Source organism: Gopherus evgoodei, chromosome 7 (assembly GCF_007399415.2).
Source record: "Gopherus evgoodei ecotype Sinaloan lineage chromosome 7, rGopEvg1_v1.p, whole genome shotgun sequence".
NCBI lineage: Eukaryota > Metazoa > Chordata > Testudines > Testudinidae > Gopherus > Gopherus evgoodei.
Window position 1 is genome coordinate 4,056,674 of NC_044328.1, and position 19,002 is coordinate 4,075,675.

Here is a 19,002-nt window from a genome sequence, read left to right on the forward strand (position 1 = left end):
ATTCATCCTCATGCACATACAAGGAGTATTCAACCTTCAAAAAGACTCTAGCCATTGTCATTTATTAATCATTAAAATGAGGTAACCGGTTTGCACCAACTAATTCTACATCATTAGCACTGTTGTTTCTACCTGAGGCAGAGCTTGATCTTTTTCTTAAGAGACATCCATTGCCCTGTTAATAAGATAAAAAAAAAAAAAAGTTACTTGTTTGAGCTTGACAGTGTTTTTAAACAGGGCTCATTGGTTGGTGAAATAAAAGCCGTATTAAATTTTAGGAAAAAAAACACCAATGCCATTTCCATTTATTTAAAACTACTTTTTGTTTCTGTTGACTGTAAGGTTCACATCTAACTCAGGGGTTCTCTAACCTCATTGCACCATGACCCTCTTCTGACAACAAAAACTACTACATGACACCAAGAGGGGGAACCAAATCCTGGGCATGCACGAGCCCTGCCACCCCAGGTGGGGGGACAAAGTCCTAGCCCAAGGACTTCAGCCCCGAGCGGGACGCCTGTAACCTGAGCCCCACCGCCCAGGGCTAAAGCCGAAGCCAGAGCCCCACCCCACTGCCCAGGGAAGAAGCCCCAGCACATCTAACACCAGCACTGGTGACCCTATTAAAATGGGGTCATGATCACTTTGGTCCCCACCCAGTCTGAGAACTGCTGCCTTAATTCTGAAGTTGTAAATACCCAACAAGTGGCATACAGGGAGAGAGGATCACTGCTTCACCTAAAATTACCTTGTCAAAACAAGTTTTTTTTAAATAAAATGCCAGTTATATCAATATACTTCACTTTATACTATTTTTGCATATTTGTACTGGTTTCCAGCATCAGTACATCCGCATTTAAGTTTATCACTGTGAGGGGGTCTGCAATTTCCATCAAAGCACTGTGTTTGCACTGAAAATCAAGAATGAAAAGCAGACCACTGCTGCCAGGAAGAGAGCTAATGTCCCTTCCTATTGCTCAATGGTTATGACTTAAGGTTATGAATTATCAAATGGGTCCTCAAGATTTGGTGCGTTAAAGTAAACTTATACCTAGCTTGGGTAGTCTTCTGTTTTGAGCAGGTAATTTTTAAGCTAGTTATTTCTGACTAACCTAAAAATAACTATTAATCAGTTTACCAATGCTTTGCTTAAGGCAACAATACTATGTAATCACATTCACCTAAAATATTAGTCAGGTTTGTCCCTTATTGACACTTGCAGACATACCTGGTTTGATATACCTGTTCCTAAGAATACCTTTACTGGACTGAAGGGCTGCAGTTTAGACTGTTCCATTCTTTGTCTTGTCTGCTCTTCCTCTTTGCAGTAAGTTTCCAATGGTAACCAATATTGAGACTCACCAGGGCTGTACTGGAGCTTTGTGGAATGCCCGGCTTTTTGGCACAAAGGCTTATTGTTCACATTACCATGACTTCTGGCATAGTTTTTAAAGATGTCAGCTTTTGATGTTGAAACCCATTTGCTGGCATCTGAACTGGCCTCCTCTAGATCCATACAGTCATTCCGCTGTTCCCTACCATTTTCATAAAACAAGGGTGTTCTAATTGGACGTTTCTCATTTCTCCCAGGTTCTCTCTTACTGGCCGTATCCTTTTTTGTCAAGGAATAGTTGGAAGGGCCTCCAGACATAAGGAGTTTTCGAACCACAACCTTTGGATACTTTGCGCTTAGCACCGGGCATGCTCTATTGTTCTCTACAACTTTTGGACTGTCCTTTTTCTCTCTGTTAGCTCCTCGCAATAAGTCATCCATTACAGGACTCTTGTTTGGCGATTGGACTGGAATCCTCTCCCTTCTAGTTTTCTTCTGAGATGATATTTTCTTTTCAAATCGTTCTGTACGTATGACCGACAGTTCAACATCCCCATTTTTTACATTTCTTTTGTCCGGAGAACACAATACAATTCTGTCTTTATTGCCAAATTTAAAGAGATACAAAATATAAACAATTAATTATGCATAATTTAGTCACCACACTATTACAAAGAGAAATAAAGAAGTTTTTAGACACAAAATATGAAGTAACAATGCAAAAACCTACTGCCAAATAAATAAAAGATATGTCCTTAGTTCAGGTTATCTGATTAATATGGCAGTGAAGACACAGCAACTTAGCTTTTAACTCTGTTTAGCAGCTTGAGTTAAAGCCTCTGTAGGAATGTGGGGTTGAACTCAAGCGGTGAACCCAAGTTAAAAACTAATTTGGATTAGCAGCTTGAGTTCAGCGACATGCTCCCAGAGACTAACTCAACCTGCTAATCAGAGTTAAAAACTGAGCTGCTGTCTCTTTACTGCTAGTTTAGTTAACTAACCCGAATTAAGAACAACCTTTTTTGCAAAGCATAGATATACCTGCAGATTCCATCTCTCTCTCTCACCAGCCAAATAGACTATTAAGCAATTCAATGTTCACTTGCACCATGTAAATTATTTCAAACAGTATTTTCATGCCCAAGACAAAAATGAAACTGATCAGCAACATTTCTTACACATCTGGTTATACAGCTAAGGGTCTTCTATAGATTAGAAGTTTCACAACTGGAAATAAGGTGAGTTACATTTCTGCACTTGAATAATTTAAGAAAACTCATGTACAAAAGATCTTTCATAACAATGATTAACTTACCTTGTTTTGGAGCTGGTTTGAAGAAATCTGTAATAGACTGATTTCTGAAAAGTAAACAGAAGTATTGTATCCTAAATATACAGTTTTCATGATATCAATGCTGCTGTGCTGTAGGAAATACTGATAAAACTGAAATCCTGTAATATTTTACCTATTTGTTCAGAAAGTTTGTAAGTGTTAAAACTAAGTTCCAATAGCAGTCTGTCCAGTATAAAGCCTTGAAAAAACAAGCAGATGACAGAATTCCTTTTCCCACCCTGCATGGTATGAGAAATTATAAAAAGTTCTCTGTAAGCCCCAACCTAGCCTGGCCCCCAACCTACTGCAGCCAGGGCAGGCCCCCAGCCCCAACTATGCCAGGGCCTGGACGGGGCAGCACAGCCTGGCCCCAGTCTGGACTTGTCATGAGGTGCCCCTCCTCGAACCCAGCCAGACCTGCGGGGGCAGGGGAGGGGCACCTATCCTGCAGACCCAGCCCCGGAGCTGCCACAGCAGGGGGAGGTGCCTCCTCTTCCCTGCCACCACCCCGCCCCCCCCCGCCCAGGTGCTGCTGTGGGGAGGAGAGAAAAGTCCTCTCTTCCCACCATAGCCCCCACCTGCACCCCAAACCCCTCATATCCATCCCCGCCTCAGTCTGCACCAGAGAGACCCCTCACATCCCTGGACCCCAACCCTCTGCCCCAGCCTTGAGCCCCTCATCCCTGGCCCCATCCCAGAGTCTGCACCCCTATCCAGAACCCTCACACCCTGCACCCCATCCCTCTGCCCCAGCCCTGAGCCCCCTCCCACACACCGAACCCCTTGGCCTCACCCCCACAACATGGATTTTGTTATGTGTACCGATATGAAGGTGATGTGCCACACATCACGTCCATAATGGTGCACATAACAAAATTCATTCTGCACATGGGTGGGAAAAATTAGAGGGAACACTGGTAGTAAGTGGTCATTTTTTACAGGTGAGATTTTTCAAAGCCGATATGGGGATTTAGCCAAACTGCTTCTGTAGTAAGATGAGGCCCTGAAACAAACTCTTGTATCAAAGGCCCATCTAAGGCCTGAAACAACATGATCAAAGGAGGAGACAGCACCCTAACGAGTCAAGGGGCTGTACCTCAATATGTCAGTAGGGATGAGTTATCTGTCCTGTAACTGTATAAATATAGGTCCCAGAGTGCACATCTTTGTCTGGCCTAGGGGGCAGTGGAAAGTCCCACCACTGACTGAGCCGGTCCATTGCCAGGGGGTACAAATTCGTAGTATGTCTTGTAGAGTCTAAGGCAGGGGTAGGCAACCTGTGGCACGCATGCCAAAGGTGGCACACAAGCTGATTTTCAGTGGCACTCATACTGCCCGGGTCCTAGCCACTGGGTCAGGGGGGGACTCTGCATTTTAATTTAATTTTAAATGAAGCTTCTTAAACATTTAAAAAACCTAATTTACTTTATGTACAACAATAGTTGAGTTATAAATTATAGACTTATAGAAAGACCTTCTAAAAACATTACAATGTATTACTGTCACGCAAAACCTTAAATTAGAGTGAATAAATGAAGACTCAGCACACCACTTCTGAAAGGTTGCTGACCCCTGCCTGGTCTATGGGAAACTATTACTGTGCTTCATTTGACAATAAACCTGGCTCGCGTTCCTTCATACCTTACTAGAGTCTGTGGTCTTTGGGGGTTCTCTCAAGTCTGTGTCAGCAATCTGTGCAGAGCTGGAGCAGCGCACAGTGGGAACACGCACGCAGCCGACTGTTATCATTGGACAAGAGCAGAGCACCACACTGGTATCCACTGACAACAGCTTCCATTAATTTCGACTGAACCTGCGTGGCTAAAACCCCTGCATTTGACTCTGAAAATCTCAATCAACCAGTCTTGTTGATCAAACTCTGGAGATCACGGATGTTTTAAAAACTATACTTATTTACAACAATTGCAACCTCCTCCTCTCTGAACACAATGCCTTCTCTCTCTGTTATCCAATCATCACATCATGCCCCTATCTGAATCCCTCCGCTGGCTCCACTCTTCCAACACAGCCCCTTCAAGCTTCTCGTCAGACCATTTAAAACCTTTACACTTCACTCTATAAGCTCCTCCCCACTTCTCTCTTTAGTATAACTCTTTTTGAGTCTAGCATGACCTAGAACAGCCAGACTGCAAAGCAACACTAGAGATGCTGCAATGCCCTATTTCTACTATAAAAAGATCAACACCCCGCACAACAAAACTTTCAAGATCCATTGATCCTATACATGCCTAGCACAATGTGGTGTTCCTCGTCCAATGCACTAAATACCCAATAGTAACTATGTGGGTGAAACCAGACAATCACTAGGCTGTTAAATGTACTCGCACAGGAAAGTGATAAGAGACAAAAACACTACATCACAAGCGGGTGAATGCTTTTCACAAAGCGATCACCATCTCTGACTTATCAGTCAGAATCGTCAAAGGAAAATCAGCACAACACTTTCAAAAGAAAGCCTGGGAGCTTGAATTAAAAATTTTGCTAGACACTAAAAATAATGGACTCAATAGACACACTGGATTGATGGCTTATTACAACAACCTATAATCAACTAACAAGCCCCGCCCCCCCCCAGTTGCTTCCCGCCCGCCTTCTTTTCTTCCCTATAACTGGAGGGGTGGTAATAGGCCACTTCACCCTGAATATACACACACAAAACCATGTACAGGAGAGCTTCTTCCATCGATGTAACTACTGCCTCTCAGGAAGGTGGATTAACTACACCAACCAGAGAGATCTCTCCCATCGGCACAGGAGCATCTTCACTTAAGTGCTACAGCGACACATCTCAGACTCAGACTTTAAGGCCAGAAGGGACCATCGTGATCGTCTAATCTGACCTCCTGCACACTGCAGGCCATAAAGCCTCACACACCTATTTCTGTCATAGACCACTAACCTCTGGCTGAGCTACAGAAGTCCTCAAACCATGATTTAAAGACTTCAAGTGACAGAGAATCCACCATGTACACTAGTTTAAACCTGCAATTGATCCATGCTCCATGCTACACAGGAAGGAGAAAAAAACCCTAGGGTCTCTCCCCATCTGACCTAGGGGAAAATTCCTTCCCAATCCCATATATGGCAATCAGACAGACCCTGAACATGTGGACAAGACCCACCAGCCAGAAACATGGGAAAGAATTCTCAGTCACAACTCAGAGCCCTCTGTGACAGGTTGGACCACAGAAACCCCCTGGGAGTCAGCACTCGATGGGCCAAGACTACTTCTGTCCCCTGCTTTCCCTGCCAGCTCAGGACTTGTGCACCCCGTCTTGCTGAGCCGGACACTCTTGTCTGCGCCAACACAGACCCAGGGTCTGAATTACTTGCCCAAAGCTGCAGATTTACCTGAAAACAGCTCACAAAAGTGTGCTTGTCTTTAGCACTCAGATGCCCAACTCCGAATGGGGTCTAAACCCAAATATCAGAGGGTAGCCGTGTTAGTCTGGATCTGTAAAAGCAGCAAAGAATCCTGTGGCACCTTATAGACTAACAGACGTTTTGGAGCATGAGCTTTCGTGGGTGAATACCCACTTCCTCAGATGCATGTAATGGAAATATCCAGGGGCAGGTATATATATGTGTGCTAGCAAGCAAGCTAGAGATAACGAGGTCAGTTCAATCAGGGAGGATGAGGCCCTGTTCTAGCAGTTGAGGTGTGAAAACCAAGAGAGGAGAAACTGGTTCTGTAATTGGCAAGCCATTCACAGTCTTTGTTCAATCCTGAGCTGATGGTGTCAAATTTGCAGATGAACTGAAGCTCAGCAGTTTCTCTTTGAAGTCTGGTCCTGAAGTTTTTTTGCTGCAGGATGGCCACCTTAAGGTCTGCTATAGTGTGGCCAGGGAGGTTGAAGTGCTCTCAAACCCAAATAAATCGTTTTACCCTGTATAAATCTTATGCAGGCTAAACTCAAATTGTTCGCCCTCTATAACGCTGATAGAGAGATATGCAGTTGTTTGCTCCTCCAGGTATTAATACATACTCTGGGTTAATTAAGAAGTAAAAAGTGATTTATTAAATACAGAAAGTAGGATTTAAGTGGTTCCAAGCAGTAACAGACAGAACAAAGTCAGTCATTAAGCAAAATAAAATAAAATGCGCAAATCTATGTCTAATCAAACTAAATACAGATAAGATCCTCACCAGTTCCAGAATGCTTCCTTTTACACATGTCAAAGTTAGAATCGGGACTCACAATTTGTCAGACTACTCTGTTTTATTAGCGCAGTGCTCCGCCAATAACACCCAGACAATGTGAGTGGCCATGCAAGACCCAAACAGTCTTATCTATACAGATAAAAGAGCGGGAATTAGACAAAGGGACAAAGAAAGCAAAACAGTAAAATTCACCTGCGGCACAGCATGCATATCCTACTTCCTTACTAACTCTTATCATCTAAGGCTAATACTTCACCAATTGCCTGTAAATGGTGCAATTGTTCTATGTTAATGTCTGTATTCCTGACACCTGGATTGCAGCATTCCAACAGTTTTCTTAAAGGTACAGACAGCATTTCTTTAATCCTTTCTATTTTCATAATATAATTCATTCTACTTTCACACACACTAATCTCCTTTTAGCCTGGGTCCAGCAATCACTCACACCCCCTGTAGTTACTGTCCTTTGTTCTAGTTTCCTTCAAGTATCCCCAGGGGTGGAGAGGCTCCTTCTTTAGCCAGTTGAAGACAAAATGGAGGGGTCTCCCGGGGGTTTAAATAGACTCTCTCTTGTGGGTCCAGACCCCCTCCTCACCTTGTGTAGAATCCAGTCACAAAATGGAGATTCAGAATCACATGGGCAAGTCACATGCCCATGCATGACTCAGGACTTGCAGGTAGCAGCCATTACCCACATGCTACTTTGAACATCCTCAGGTAGACTTCTTGCATGGATTGGAGTCTTCCAAGCTCTTTTATCCATTAAGTGCTTTTGTATTAAGCACTTCATTTGCACATTCTTTTCCCAAGAAGTGACCAAATGTTCTAACTAAGGCTACTTAGAAATCAAGCAATTATACAGCCAATGTTCATAACTCTGAAGACACAAACGGTGCCTGCATACAACTAGGATGACCATAACCTGTAGAGCATAACTTTCACACAGATGTTACATAGCATATGTAGCAAAACCCTATTCCAGTTATACCACACATACGTTTGTGAGCACCCCCCACCCCATAAAGCCTTATGGGATACCCTGTCACACCCTCCCCATCTTGTGTCCCATCACCGGCCATTGGAGATATCTGCTGCTAGCAGTCGCAGATGGGTCACGTGCCACTGTAGGCAGTCTCAACATAACATCCCCTTCATAAACTTATTAAGGTCAGTCAGGAAGCCAGTTAGGTTTTTTGCCCCCACTGCTCCCCTTGGGAGGCTGTTCCAGAACTTCACTCCTCTGATGGTTAGAAACCTTTGCCTAATGTCAAGCCTAAACTTATTGATGGCCAGTTTACATTCATTTGTTCTTGTGTCTACACTGGCGACTTAACTTACATAACTCCTCTCCCCCCTGGTATTTATCCCTGACAGCGATCATATCTCCCCCTCAGCCTTCTTTTGGTTAAGCTAATCAAGCAAAGTTCTTTGAGTCTCCTTTCATAAGGTAGGTTTTCAATTCCTCAGTTCATCCTACTAGCCCTTCTCTGCACCTGTTCCAGTTTGAATTAATCTTTCTTCAACATGGAAGACCAGAACTGCACAGAATATTCCAGATGAGGGCTCACCATTGCCTTGTATAAGGGTACTAATACTTCTCTCTCTCTACTGGAAATACCTCGCCTGATGCATACCAGGACTGCTGGCCTTTTTCATGGTTGTATCACATGGGCATAGTAATCCTGTGATCAACCAATACACCCAGGTCTTTCTCCTCCTCTGTCTCTTCCAAATGATAGTTCTCAGCTTACAGCAAAAATTCTTGTTGTTAGTCTCTAAGTGCATGACCTTGCACTCTGCACTATTAAATTTCATCCCATTACTATTTATTACTCAATTTTTCAAAGTCCTACGGATCTTCTTGTACGATATTCTGGTCCTCTTCCGTACTTACAATACCTCCCAACTTTGTTTCATTTGCAAATTGTATTAGCACACTCCCACTTTTTGTGCCAAGGACATTAATAAAAATGTTAATGAAGATTTGTCGCAAGACCAATCCCTAAGGAATTCCATTAGTAACTTCCCTCCAGTCTGACAGTTCACCTTTCAGTATGACCCATTGTAGTTTCACCTTTAGCCAGTTCTTTATCCATCTTTCAATTTTCATACTAATTCCCATCATCAATAATTTCCCACGTGAAACTGTATCAGATGCAGCATTTTAAGTGTAGACCCCGCCCTGAGGGCTTTCCTTCATGTACAGCACTATAGCTTAGCTGCATCACTTTACTGAAGATGCTACTACACTGATGGGAGAGCTTCTCCCATTAGTGTAGTTAATCCATCTTGTAGAACTGATAAATGAAATTGTTTTTAGTTGTTCACTTTATTAATGTAACTTCTGTTCACCATTCACTACACTTGCCTACACTGTAACTTCTGTTCCATACTGCAATTCAAACCCCATTTTAAAACACTCACTCCATTTTGTAAAAGCTTCCTCCAACCTTCATTTTTGCAAACCCTGCTGCAATCTTATTAGTTTAGTTTAGATGTGTGAATGAGGTATGTATGAATGACGGAATCAACCTCCAGGCCCAGCCTGTCCTGATGAGATAAAGTTCAAATACCAACAGCTGAAGACCTAGACAACAGCCCTAAACAAAGTAAGAAGCATCCACCTTAAAAAGAAAAGGACAACGGAACAACAGAAGGAAGATCAAAGCCAGGTTCAAGGCTGAAAGTCACGCCTGCAATTGATGGGTGATCAATCTAAACCCAGAGGCAGTGTGACACAGCAAGACCTATAGACTTTGAATCCAAACTAAAAGCCTATAAAAAAGAAGGGTGAGATGAGAGACTCTGGGTAACATTCTGCTGCCAACATGGAAGGACATCAGTGCCTGCCCAACAGAGATCCAGCTTGTCCTTGTGCCCGGCTTTCCTGGCCAGTTAGCCGCCACAAGCTACAAAATCAGGCTATGAACTTAAGCTATCTTCAGGACTGGTAACTATGCAGCAGCTGCAGAACATCTGATGGGCGTGTGTGTGTGCGTGTGCTAGGTATAATGTGTGTGTATAAGAATTAAGATATTAGTTGTTAGTCATGAATCAAATTGTTATAATAAATGTGGCATCTTTGTCTTGTCCCCTTTAATAAGATCCTGCTGGTTTTTACTGGGCTAATATAATTGGTGTAACAACCTCTCCAACAGGCGGTAGCTATGTTGATAGGAGAAGCTCTCCCACTGACATAGCACTATCTACACAGGGGGTTACGCCAGTATAATTATATCGCTCAGGTGTGTGGATTTTTGAGATCCCTGAGCAATGTAGTTATACTGACATAGGTCTATAGTGTAGTCCTGGTCTGAATAAGTTTCCCAGACCTGAAGAAGAGCTCTGAGTAACCTCAAAAAACTAGTCTCTTCCGCCAACAGAAGCTGGTCCTATAAAAGATATTACCTCACTCACCTTTTGTCTATCTGACCAGGTACACATCCAAGCGGAATCTCTTTGCCAAACGTACACATCCTTTCCCTCAAAAGCAAACTTTTGGGCACTGCTGCTATTTGACACTTATGTGCAGCAACAGCAATCCGACATGGCTTATAAACAGGTATAGAGAGGGAGAGATGGGATCAGCCCCTCCTCCCCGACAGAGAGAGCAAGGAGAGGCAGCACAGCCAGCAGAGACATAAGGGAAGAGGCAGGGCCACAGTTTCTCCACTTTTGGCCACGCTGCTCTCCCCACAGCCTCCAAAGCAGCTGCAGCTCTGGAGCAGGCTGCAGCCAGGTCAGAGACATCCTCCCCTGGCCCGCTCCAGATAAGGTCGGAAGGGATGGGATGGGGAGAGTGTGGGGGTCCCGGGCTAGAGAGGGGGTCATGTGGGGGGTGGTCACAGGAGTTACTCCCCTGACTCCCAGCTTCTCCCCCCAAAAAATTTCCCCACTAGTTGCTGTCCCAGCCCGTCAGGGTAAGCAGCTGGCATGCCAGGACACTTTGTTACTTAGGTTTACCTCCATGCCTGCGGACACTCGAGGTAAACAAACCATTTCGGACCACCAGTGGCTTATCCTGATGGCCCAGGAGTCAAAGTTTGCTGACTGGTGAATTATAGGGTTGGCTTATGAACAGGTTATAAAAATTTTCCATTTTTACTCATCCATCTTGAGGTGGGTCGGCTTATAAATGAACCGGCTTATGATCAAGTACATACGGTATATGTTGCGTATCTTACTATAAGAAGCTGACAAAACCAAACCAACGACCTTCAAGAGGATAGATAAAAACTCTACCATTGTCTCTAGAGGTCACTCCAAATCAAATCAGTGTCACCTCCATCTTCTGTGGATTGTGCTTAGCCAAGTAGCCCTTTTTCAGACCCCAAACTCAGTTAGACAGTACAGAAGCAGAAAGACTCCCCTTTTGGATCAGATGACATAAAACTCAATGTCAGTGCAGTGATGAGAGCGAGCTGCTTTGGCTGCATTAATCACCCAAATACCTATCTATCAAAAGGGGTAACAATTAAATCTTGGGAAAACCCACACAAGAGAGACTCAAGATAGGTAAGTTGGCCAGCTCTAACCTCTGTGTCCTTTCAGAAAGGAGCCAGTCAAGCAACGTTATCTACCCTGATAAGGATTAAATCCTTTAATTGAAACAAATCTCAGCCACTAACCAGGAAAAAAATATGATAGTAAAACGAGAAGCAGTATGGTCTAATGGATAGAACAATGGATTACATTCAGCAGAACTGGGTTCCTATCCCAGCCTTGAAGCAAATACTCACCAGCAACTATACACTACACAACTGAAACACTAACCCAGGAACCAATCCCTGCAACAAACCGCATTGCCAACTCTGTCCGCATATCTATTCAAGCGACACCATCATAGGACCTAACCACATCAGCCCCACCATCAGGGGCTTGTTCACCTGCACATCTACCCATGTGATAGATGCCATTATGTGCCAGCAATGCCCTTCTGCCATGTACATTGGCCAAACCGGACAGTCTCTACGCAAAAGAATAAATGGACACAAATCAGACCTCAAGAATTGTAACATTCTAAAACCAATAGGAGAGCACTTCAATCTCCTTGAACACTCAATAAGAGACCTAAAAGTGGCAATTCTTCAACAAAAAACTTCAAAAACAGACTTCAGGGAGAAACTGCAGAACTAAAATTAATTTGCAAACTTGACACCATCAAATCAGGCCAGAATAAAGACTGGGAGAGGCTGGGTCACTACAAAAAGTAATTTTCCCTCCACTGATATTCACCCCTTCTTGTCAACTGTTGTAGATAAATCTCTGTATTAAGCATCTTCACATAACTTTCATATGATTTTGTATTATGCTTCTTCATATAGCCTTGTATTAAGCTATTTTCACACAACTTTGTACCAAGTCCTTTGATATAGTAACTTAGTATCAGATCCCTATGTAGAAAAACTTATAGAAAACTTAGTGTTAATCCTTGGTATAAAGTTATAGCCCCTAAGGATAGTTAAAGTAGAAGAAAAATGTCTTTTTGCAAGGAGGAGAATAAGATCTTCGCCCCTACTCCCATAATCAACTGCCCTGTTGAATGAGCAAGGCATAAAACGCAGCACCTCCAGATGTTGCAACCCTTAGAGAGCGGATGGAAGCCAGACCCAAGGACAATAAAACCTGTTAAGTGGGCTCGTTAAAGAAGAGCAGACTTATTGACAGCTGTGGGGATTAGAAGCAAGCACCTTCTTTTGGAAACACCCTCTTTGCAGCATTGGGACAACATCCAGAAGAAAGCAGGACAAAGGACCAATGGACACAGACACAGATTTTGAATCTGGTACAGATCTGCATAAGAGGGAAGCTGCTATAAATGTGAGGTGTCTTGCAGAGGAACCCAGGTCTCATCTTGTCAACATGGGAGCATCAATCCGGATTGGCAGAAGCCCGGCTCCACTCCCTCCCCCATCTAACTCACCTGGCCAGTGCAGTTAGGGGGAGCAATTAATACTGTGTGTCTGCACATGTATAAGTGTAAAATATATATATCATATGCATATGATACAGTGTTAATTAATATATGTATTACTAATAAATGAGGTGTTCTGCCTTACCCTCTGGAAAAGATCCTGTACAGTACTTTAAGTACAACAGTCACCCTAATTGAATTGACCTCCTTACCATTGACCCCCCCCCACTCAGTAAGGCGACTCCCATCTTTTCACGTGCTGTGTATTCATACCTGCTTACTGTGTTTTCCACTCCATGCATCTGATGAAGTGGGTTATAGCCCATGAAAGCTTATGCCCAAATAAATGTTAGCCTCTAAGGTGCCATAAGGACTCCTCATTGTTTTTGCTGATTTGTATGATATTTGTTAATGTCACTTTTCACAGCACACTCAGTAGCTAGCTGGGAGGTTGTGACAAACCATATGGGATACTAACCAACATACAAGTACCACTTACCACAGCCTCCCAGCTAGTTAGTAAGTCTGCTGTGAAAATTGATACATCTATGTTTGTTAATATTACTTCTCAGCAAAACTCAGGAAAATTAAGCCCTAGATGAGGAGGTCAGAGGGGAAAGGCAGTGAGGGCCCAGGGCAATGGGGGCAAGGGCAGGGTTGAGCCTGTCTCCTGAAGTCTTGCCACTGGAGGCAGAACCTGTAACAGTCTAACTCAAAAGTAATGGAATGAGCACCACCTACAAGAAGAGAATGAAGTTATGACAAACTCGCAGCTTTAATTATAGATTGTTATAACAAAGACATTAATCCAGTCTCTTTTTCAGTCCATGATTTTTAGTCTGGCAAAGTTATGAATTTAAGCTCCCAGACTTGTCTTTAGAAGGTGTTGTGTAAGTTTCCTTTGAGGATGAGGACTGAGAGGTCAGATGTAGGGTGATCATTTTGTGATAAGTTTTAATCCACGGGTGATACTGTATTTTTTTGTCCTATTGTTTGCCTCTTGAGAGCATGAGGACTGTCTGGTTGCACTCACATAGTTGTTAGGGCATTTAGTGCACTGAATGAGGTACACTACAGATTGTGATAGGCATGTGTAGGGCCCATGGATCTTGAAACGTGTGTTGTGGGAAATGTTGATCATTGTAGCAGTGGAGATTTATGTCTGCAGCTTTTGCATCTGTTGTCCTGGAAGGCTCTGGTGCTGTGGCCTGCTTTGTGCATTCTGTGGCCTGCTTTGTGCAGGAGGTCAGCCTAGATGACCATATTGGTCCCTTCTGACCCTAAAGTCCATGAGTCTATTGCTGACTTGCAAGATGGTTCCTATTTTTATTGTGGAAGTTTCTTTAGGTTCCAAATAGATGATGTTGAAAGGAGGAATCTGATGTACGGCGAGTGGTCTTTATTAAAATAGTTTTCTAGGGGTGATGTAACCAGAGAGTACTTTCTAACACTCTAGTCAAACTGAATTAGTATGCAGATGGAAAGTATAAGATTACAAAGACCAGCTTTACTTGCTGAGGACTGTCATTTAAGATCTCCAATTACCCATATTTTGGTTATGCTTTTACAGATTGAAGTGATTACTTAATTCCAATAAAATAAGCTATGAGAGACATTACAAAATGGTCTTTAGCTCTGAGCCAGAAAATGACAGTTAGCTCTGTATCTAGAAGTCCAGCAAACACCTCAATTCAGGGACTTGAGCACATGCCCCCAGAAAGTCAGTGTGACTACAGTACTCACACACTTAGTGTTAGGAATATACTTAAGTACCCTGCTGAACTGAGGTTTGAGTTTGCAGCACTTTTCAGTCACCTTTTAAGAGTACTTATATATTAATTTTTACATTTGATTTTAAAAAGAAGACTGGAGGAGAAATCTTATCTTTAAAAAAGCCCATTAACTTTTGTTTTCCTTGCTTTTAAGGCGCGCACACATGGGAAATTTCCTGCACCTAATGTTAATTTAAATGGGTTAAATTAATTTGAATTTCAAAGTATACTCACAGTTGCAACAAATGTGTGCTGTGACCAGACTATATGACTACATGAAAACTAACTATGTATTCTTGTTAACATCATGGGTAGATGTAACATCACAGCCACACTTGGGGGAAAATCCATACTTTGGAGAAAATAATTTTACATATCAAGACAGACAAGTCATGAACAGTACATAAAAAGCCCTGATCATCATTATTTTGATAATTAAATATCTTCCACCATTGCATCACCCAGCAGGAGAAGAAAGGCTCTTGTAGGAAGCTCTATTCTCCAGCTTTCTCCCTGCAGGCCCACACAAGCACCATCTTCCCGGCCCTTGCACTCTGAAGCAACAGTGGTCAGAAACTTCAGTCCCAAAGAAGAGACAGAAAAACCTGAGTATTTTAGCCCTGAAAGAAAGGCGCATATAGTAAATGGTATGCAATTTTATTTGATATTTGTTCTTTTCATCATTTTTTGTTTTTTTTAATGTCACTGTAAAATTTAGAACAGAAAGGGTAGAAGGATAGACCTTAAAGACACGCTGCCTTTTGTAACCATGGGCAATAGTATCTGTCCTATTAATAAGTCAATGATCACTCAAGGCTAATATCCTCTCTCAGACAATGAAATATATTAGATACTTCAGATAAAGGCAACCACAATAAAGACAAATAACTCAGTGGGGGTAAAAACCTAAAAGGATGCATAGGTTTGTGTGTATTTGGGGAAGGAGTGCATTTTTGCCTCCCCTTTAAAAAAAAAATTGAAAATCCAGGTCATCAGCCTGGAAGATGGAGAACTAGTGAAGTGACAGTATCAGAGGGGTAGCCGTGTTAGTCTGGATCTGTAAAAGCAGCAAAGAGTCCTGTGGCACCTTATAGACTAACAGACATTTTGGAGCATGAGCTTTTGTGGGTGAATACCCACTTCGTCAGATGCATGCAGTGGAAATTTCCAGGGGCAGGTATATATATGCAGGCAAGCTAGAGATAATGAGGTAGGTCAAATAGGGAGGATGAGGCCGTGTTCTAGCAGTTGAGGTGTGAAGTGACAGTGTTACAACTACTGAAAGTAAGTAATTGAGAGGGGAAAGATTTTTCAGTCAGACTTTAAAATGTTTTTGTCAACATCTTCTTCAATTTATGTTTTCAAGGGGGAAAAAAGTGTTTACCAACTCTCTCTTTCAATTAGTGTGCAAGTACACAATACATCTGAGACCACCAAAAAGGACTCAGGGGGACCCCCCACACAACTGGGATGATCTTATTCAACATTCATGATAAGAAGACAAGAAGCATAAACAAAATCCTTCAATTTAAGAAAAAAAAAAGCAAACAATCCATCTAATACTTTTCAAGCCTTCTTTGGATCTCATAAGACAGGAAATAACACAAACCTATTTTTTAAAAAAGTTCCTTATAAAGGACTTTTAACCACTGAAACTAATCTGTTTAATAGCTTAAGAACATAAGGACCCACAGTCCTTCCAAAGTGTTTATTATCTATATCCATCTTACTCAGATCCAGTCAGATTCACGTTTAATCTTTAAAGAAATCTGCAGCAGCACCAATATCGCTAGTCCAACAAACAAACCACAGTTACACAAAATGGGAGCAGGGTACCAAACATACCTGCCCTTGCCACAACAGCATCTCAAACTAACTGATCTATAAGAGTGATGGCTTCATTTTGTCCTTCTGGAAGCTTAACATCTACCATCTCATGACAGTCTTTTCAAAGTCTGCAAAGTAACAGGATGCAAGTTGGCCAACAGACATTTTCAAAATAACCACTTTCATCTGAATGCTTCACAAAGAACAAAAGCCATACAGATCAGTTTCACTTTCCCAAACAGGAAGTCATGCAGAAAGGAAAATGAAACCATACCAGTTTACCCTCCAGAACAGGTAATATTAAGACGGAGGAAAAACAAAGGAAACAGAAAGGCAAAATAAGGTGTTCCATCATGTAGGAGAAAACCTCCTGTCACATACAGAAAGTTTGGGATGGAGCTGACCAATCATCAGCAGAATTCAGCTGATTGCAAGCGTTAACACCAACAGAACCTGGTCATCAGTGGGCAGGATTGAACCCGAGACCTCTGAAGCTTAGTGTATTAGCCTCTACTGCACGAGCTAAAAGTAATATGGCTCTTACCTAAGACTGTAGCTGCCTCATCCATCTCTAGCTGGGCTAGGTGCCACTAGTGGGGAACACAGCACACCAAGCAAGCATGGGTTACAAGAACAGCTGGACAGATGAACCAAGCTGGTATAAAAAAAAATTTCATTTGGTGCCACACTCACATTGCTTTTATTTCAATATAATGAGCTAGTATTAGTCATATCTGGGACAGGCCAACTAGAGCTAAACATAAACAGAAGTTCCAGTGCTTAAGACCAGATCTCTTGATTTGAGTCCAGAAAAATTGTAGCCAAACAGATCAGTACATGTTGAGAGCTGCAACTTCTGCACACATGGGTAGGACTGACTTGCTGAATTAGAACTTTTTGGTTCAGTCACCATTTTCAATTTGCTCCCAAGTCTGCCATTCAGCCATCTTGTGTTATCAGACTCACTGGCACCAAATAAAAGAAAGATCTAGCCCATTGCCTACAACCCTCCGAAAAGCAGAGATCAATTTGCCATCAGCACCTGTTATTAAACAACACAACACTATTTTTCTCACAAGCAGGTGAAGAACTGATAAACAGCAGAATCAACGCGGGAATTTCACAAGCAACAACCCAGAGCTCCACAGAGGCGAGTCATAGAATCATAGAATGTCAGGGTTGGAAGGGACCTCAGGAGATCATCTAGTCCAACCCCCTGCGCAAAGCAGGATCAATTCCCAGATCCCTAAAAGGCTCCCTCAAGGATTGAACTCACAACCCTGAGTTTAACAGGCCAATGCTCAAACCACTGAGCTATCTCACAACCCTCCTAAACCACAAGTAGTACTTTGCACCCCATGAAGGCCAAACCAAGCCCAGAAGGCACCTGCCCAACAGTCTCAAGTGGGTGGAATTTGAGAAAGTAGCATGCTACAGTACTTATTTTCCTCTGAGTCGGGCACTTGCACATGTATACATTAGAGACTCCTCCTACAAAAACTGAGATACAGCAGCAGATGCTGAGTTCTGGTGTCACCTTTGGAGGGGTGCGGGGCACCCCCCAGGGCAGGCTGGGCGCTGCGGTCTCCCTGGGAGGGAGGTTGGAGGGCACACGTACACCCTGGGCACACTGGGCGCTGCGGTCCCCCTGGTGGGGGGGACACTCCCCCCAAGGCACACTGGGCGCTACGGTCCCCCTGGTGGGGGGGAGGGGACACCCCCCTCCAAGGCAGGCCGGGCGCTGCGGTTCCCCCTGGGTAGGGACACACAGACACACCCAGGGCACGCTGGGCACTGCGGTCCCCCTGGGTGGTGGGGAGGGGACACCCCCCCCCCAGGGCAGGCCGGGCACTGCGGTCCCCCTGGGTGGTGGGGAGGGGACACCCCCCCCCAGGGCAGGCCGGGCACTGCGGTCCCCCCTGGGTGGTGGGGAGGGGACACCCTCCCCCCAGGGCAGGCCGGGCACTGCGGTCCCCCCTGGGTAGGGACACACAGACACACACCCCAGGGCACGCTGGTCCCCCCTGGGCGGGGGACAGCCCCCCCCAAGGCAGGCCGGGCGCAGCGGTCTCCCGGGGAGCAGGCACCCCCCGCCGGCAGAGGGCGGGCCAGGACATCGGCTTACACCTGCTTCCGCGCCCCAGAGCCATGTCCCTGCCAGCAGGTACCTGCACTCCCGGGCGCCCTCTCTCCCGCCAGCCGCCGGCCTAAAATGGCGGCCGGGCGAGCCCTGTGCGGAGCCGGCGCTGAGCTGCCGGGTCATGTCTCCGGCGGCAGGGAGGCCTCCGTTCGGCCGCGAGAGGAAACCAGAGCCGCGCCCGCGCCCTTCTCCACAGCACCGTCAGCGGCACCGCCGCTTTGCCTGAAGACCTCTGATTGGCTACATAGGCAAAACGCGGACTCTCCAATTGGCTCTCAGGATGCATGGGGGGGGGAACAAGAGACCGAGGGCCCCTCTGATTGGGTGCTAGGCTGTAAGGGCGGGGCAACTGCCTTTAGACTCCGCCTCTCGGCGGATGGAGGCGGGGAGTGGGAAGATGTCTGGCGAGTCTCCCGTGTGCTGCCTCCGCCTCTCCCATTGGTCCGTGCACGGAGGGCGGGAAAGGTTCGCCCCGTCCCCTTTATTGCGCGCGCGAAGCG

The 19,002-nt window shown here is 44.3% G+C and overlaps 1 protein-coding gene across 2 annotated transcripts in view; it reads right to left on the bottom strand.

Moving 5' to 3' along the window:
• SLF2 (SMC5-SMC6 complex localization factor 2) overlaps nt 1-18,718 on the bottom strand; it is a 55,809-nt gene extending 37,091 nt beyond the window's left edge. For both annotated transcript variants that reach the window (XM_030569063.1, XM_030569062.1), the window contains exons 1-4: nt 18,531-18,718; nt 2,649-2,692; nt 1,229-1,932; nt 133-175 (exon numbers count right to left, since the gene is read on the bottom strand). In XM_030569063.1, coding sequence (XP_030424923.1) covers nt 133-175; nt 1,229-1,932; nt 2,649-2,692; nt 18,531-18,625 — 886 coding nt within the window. In that variant the 5' untranslated portion in view covers nt 18,626-18,718. The remainder of the gene's footprint in view (nt 1-132; nt 176-1,228; nt 1,933-2,648; nt 2,693-18,530) is intronic.
• Nucleotides 18,719-19,002: the final 284 nt, after the last annotated feature.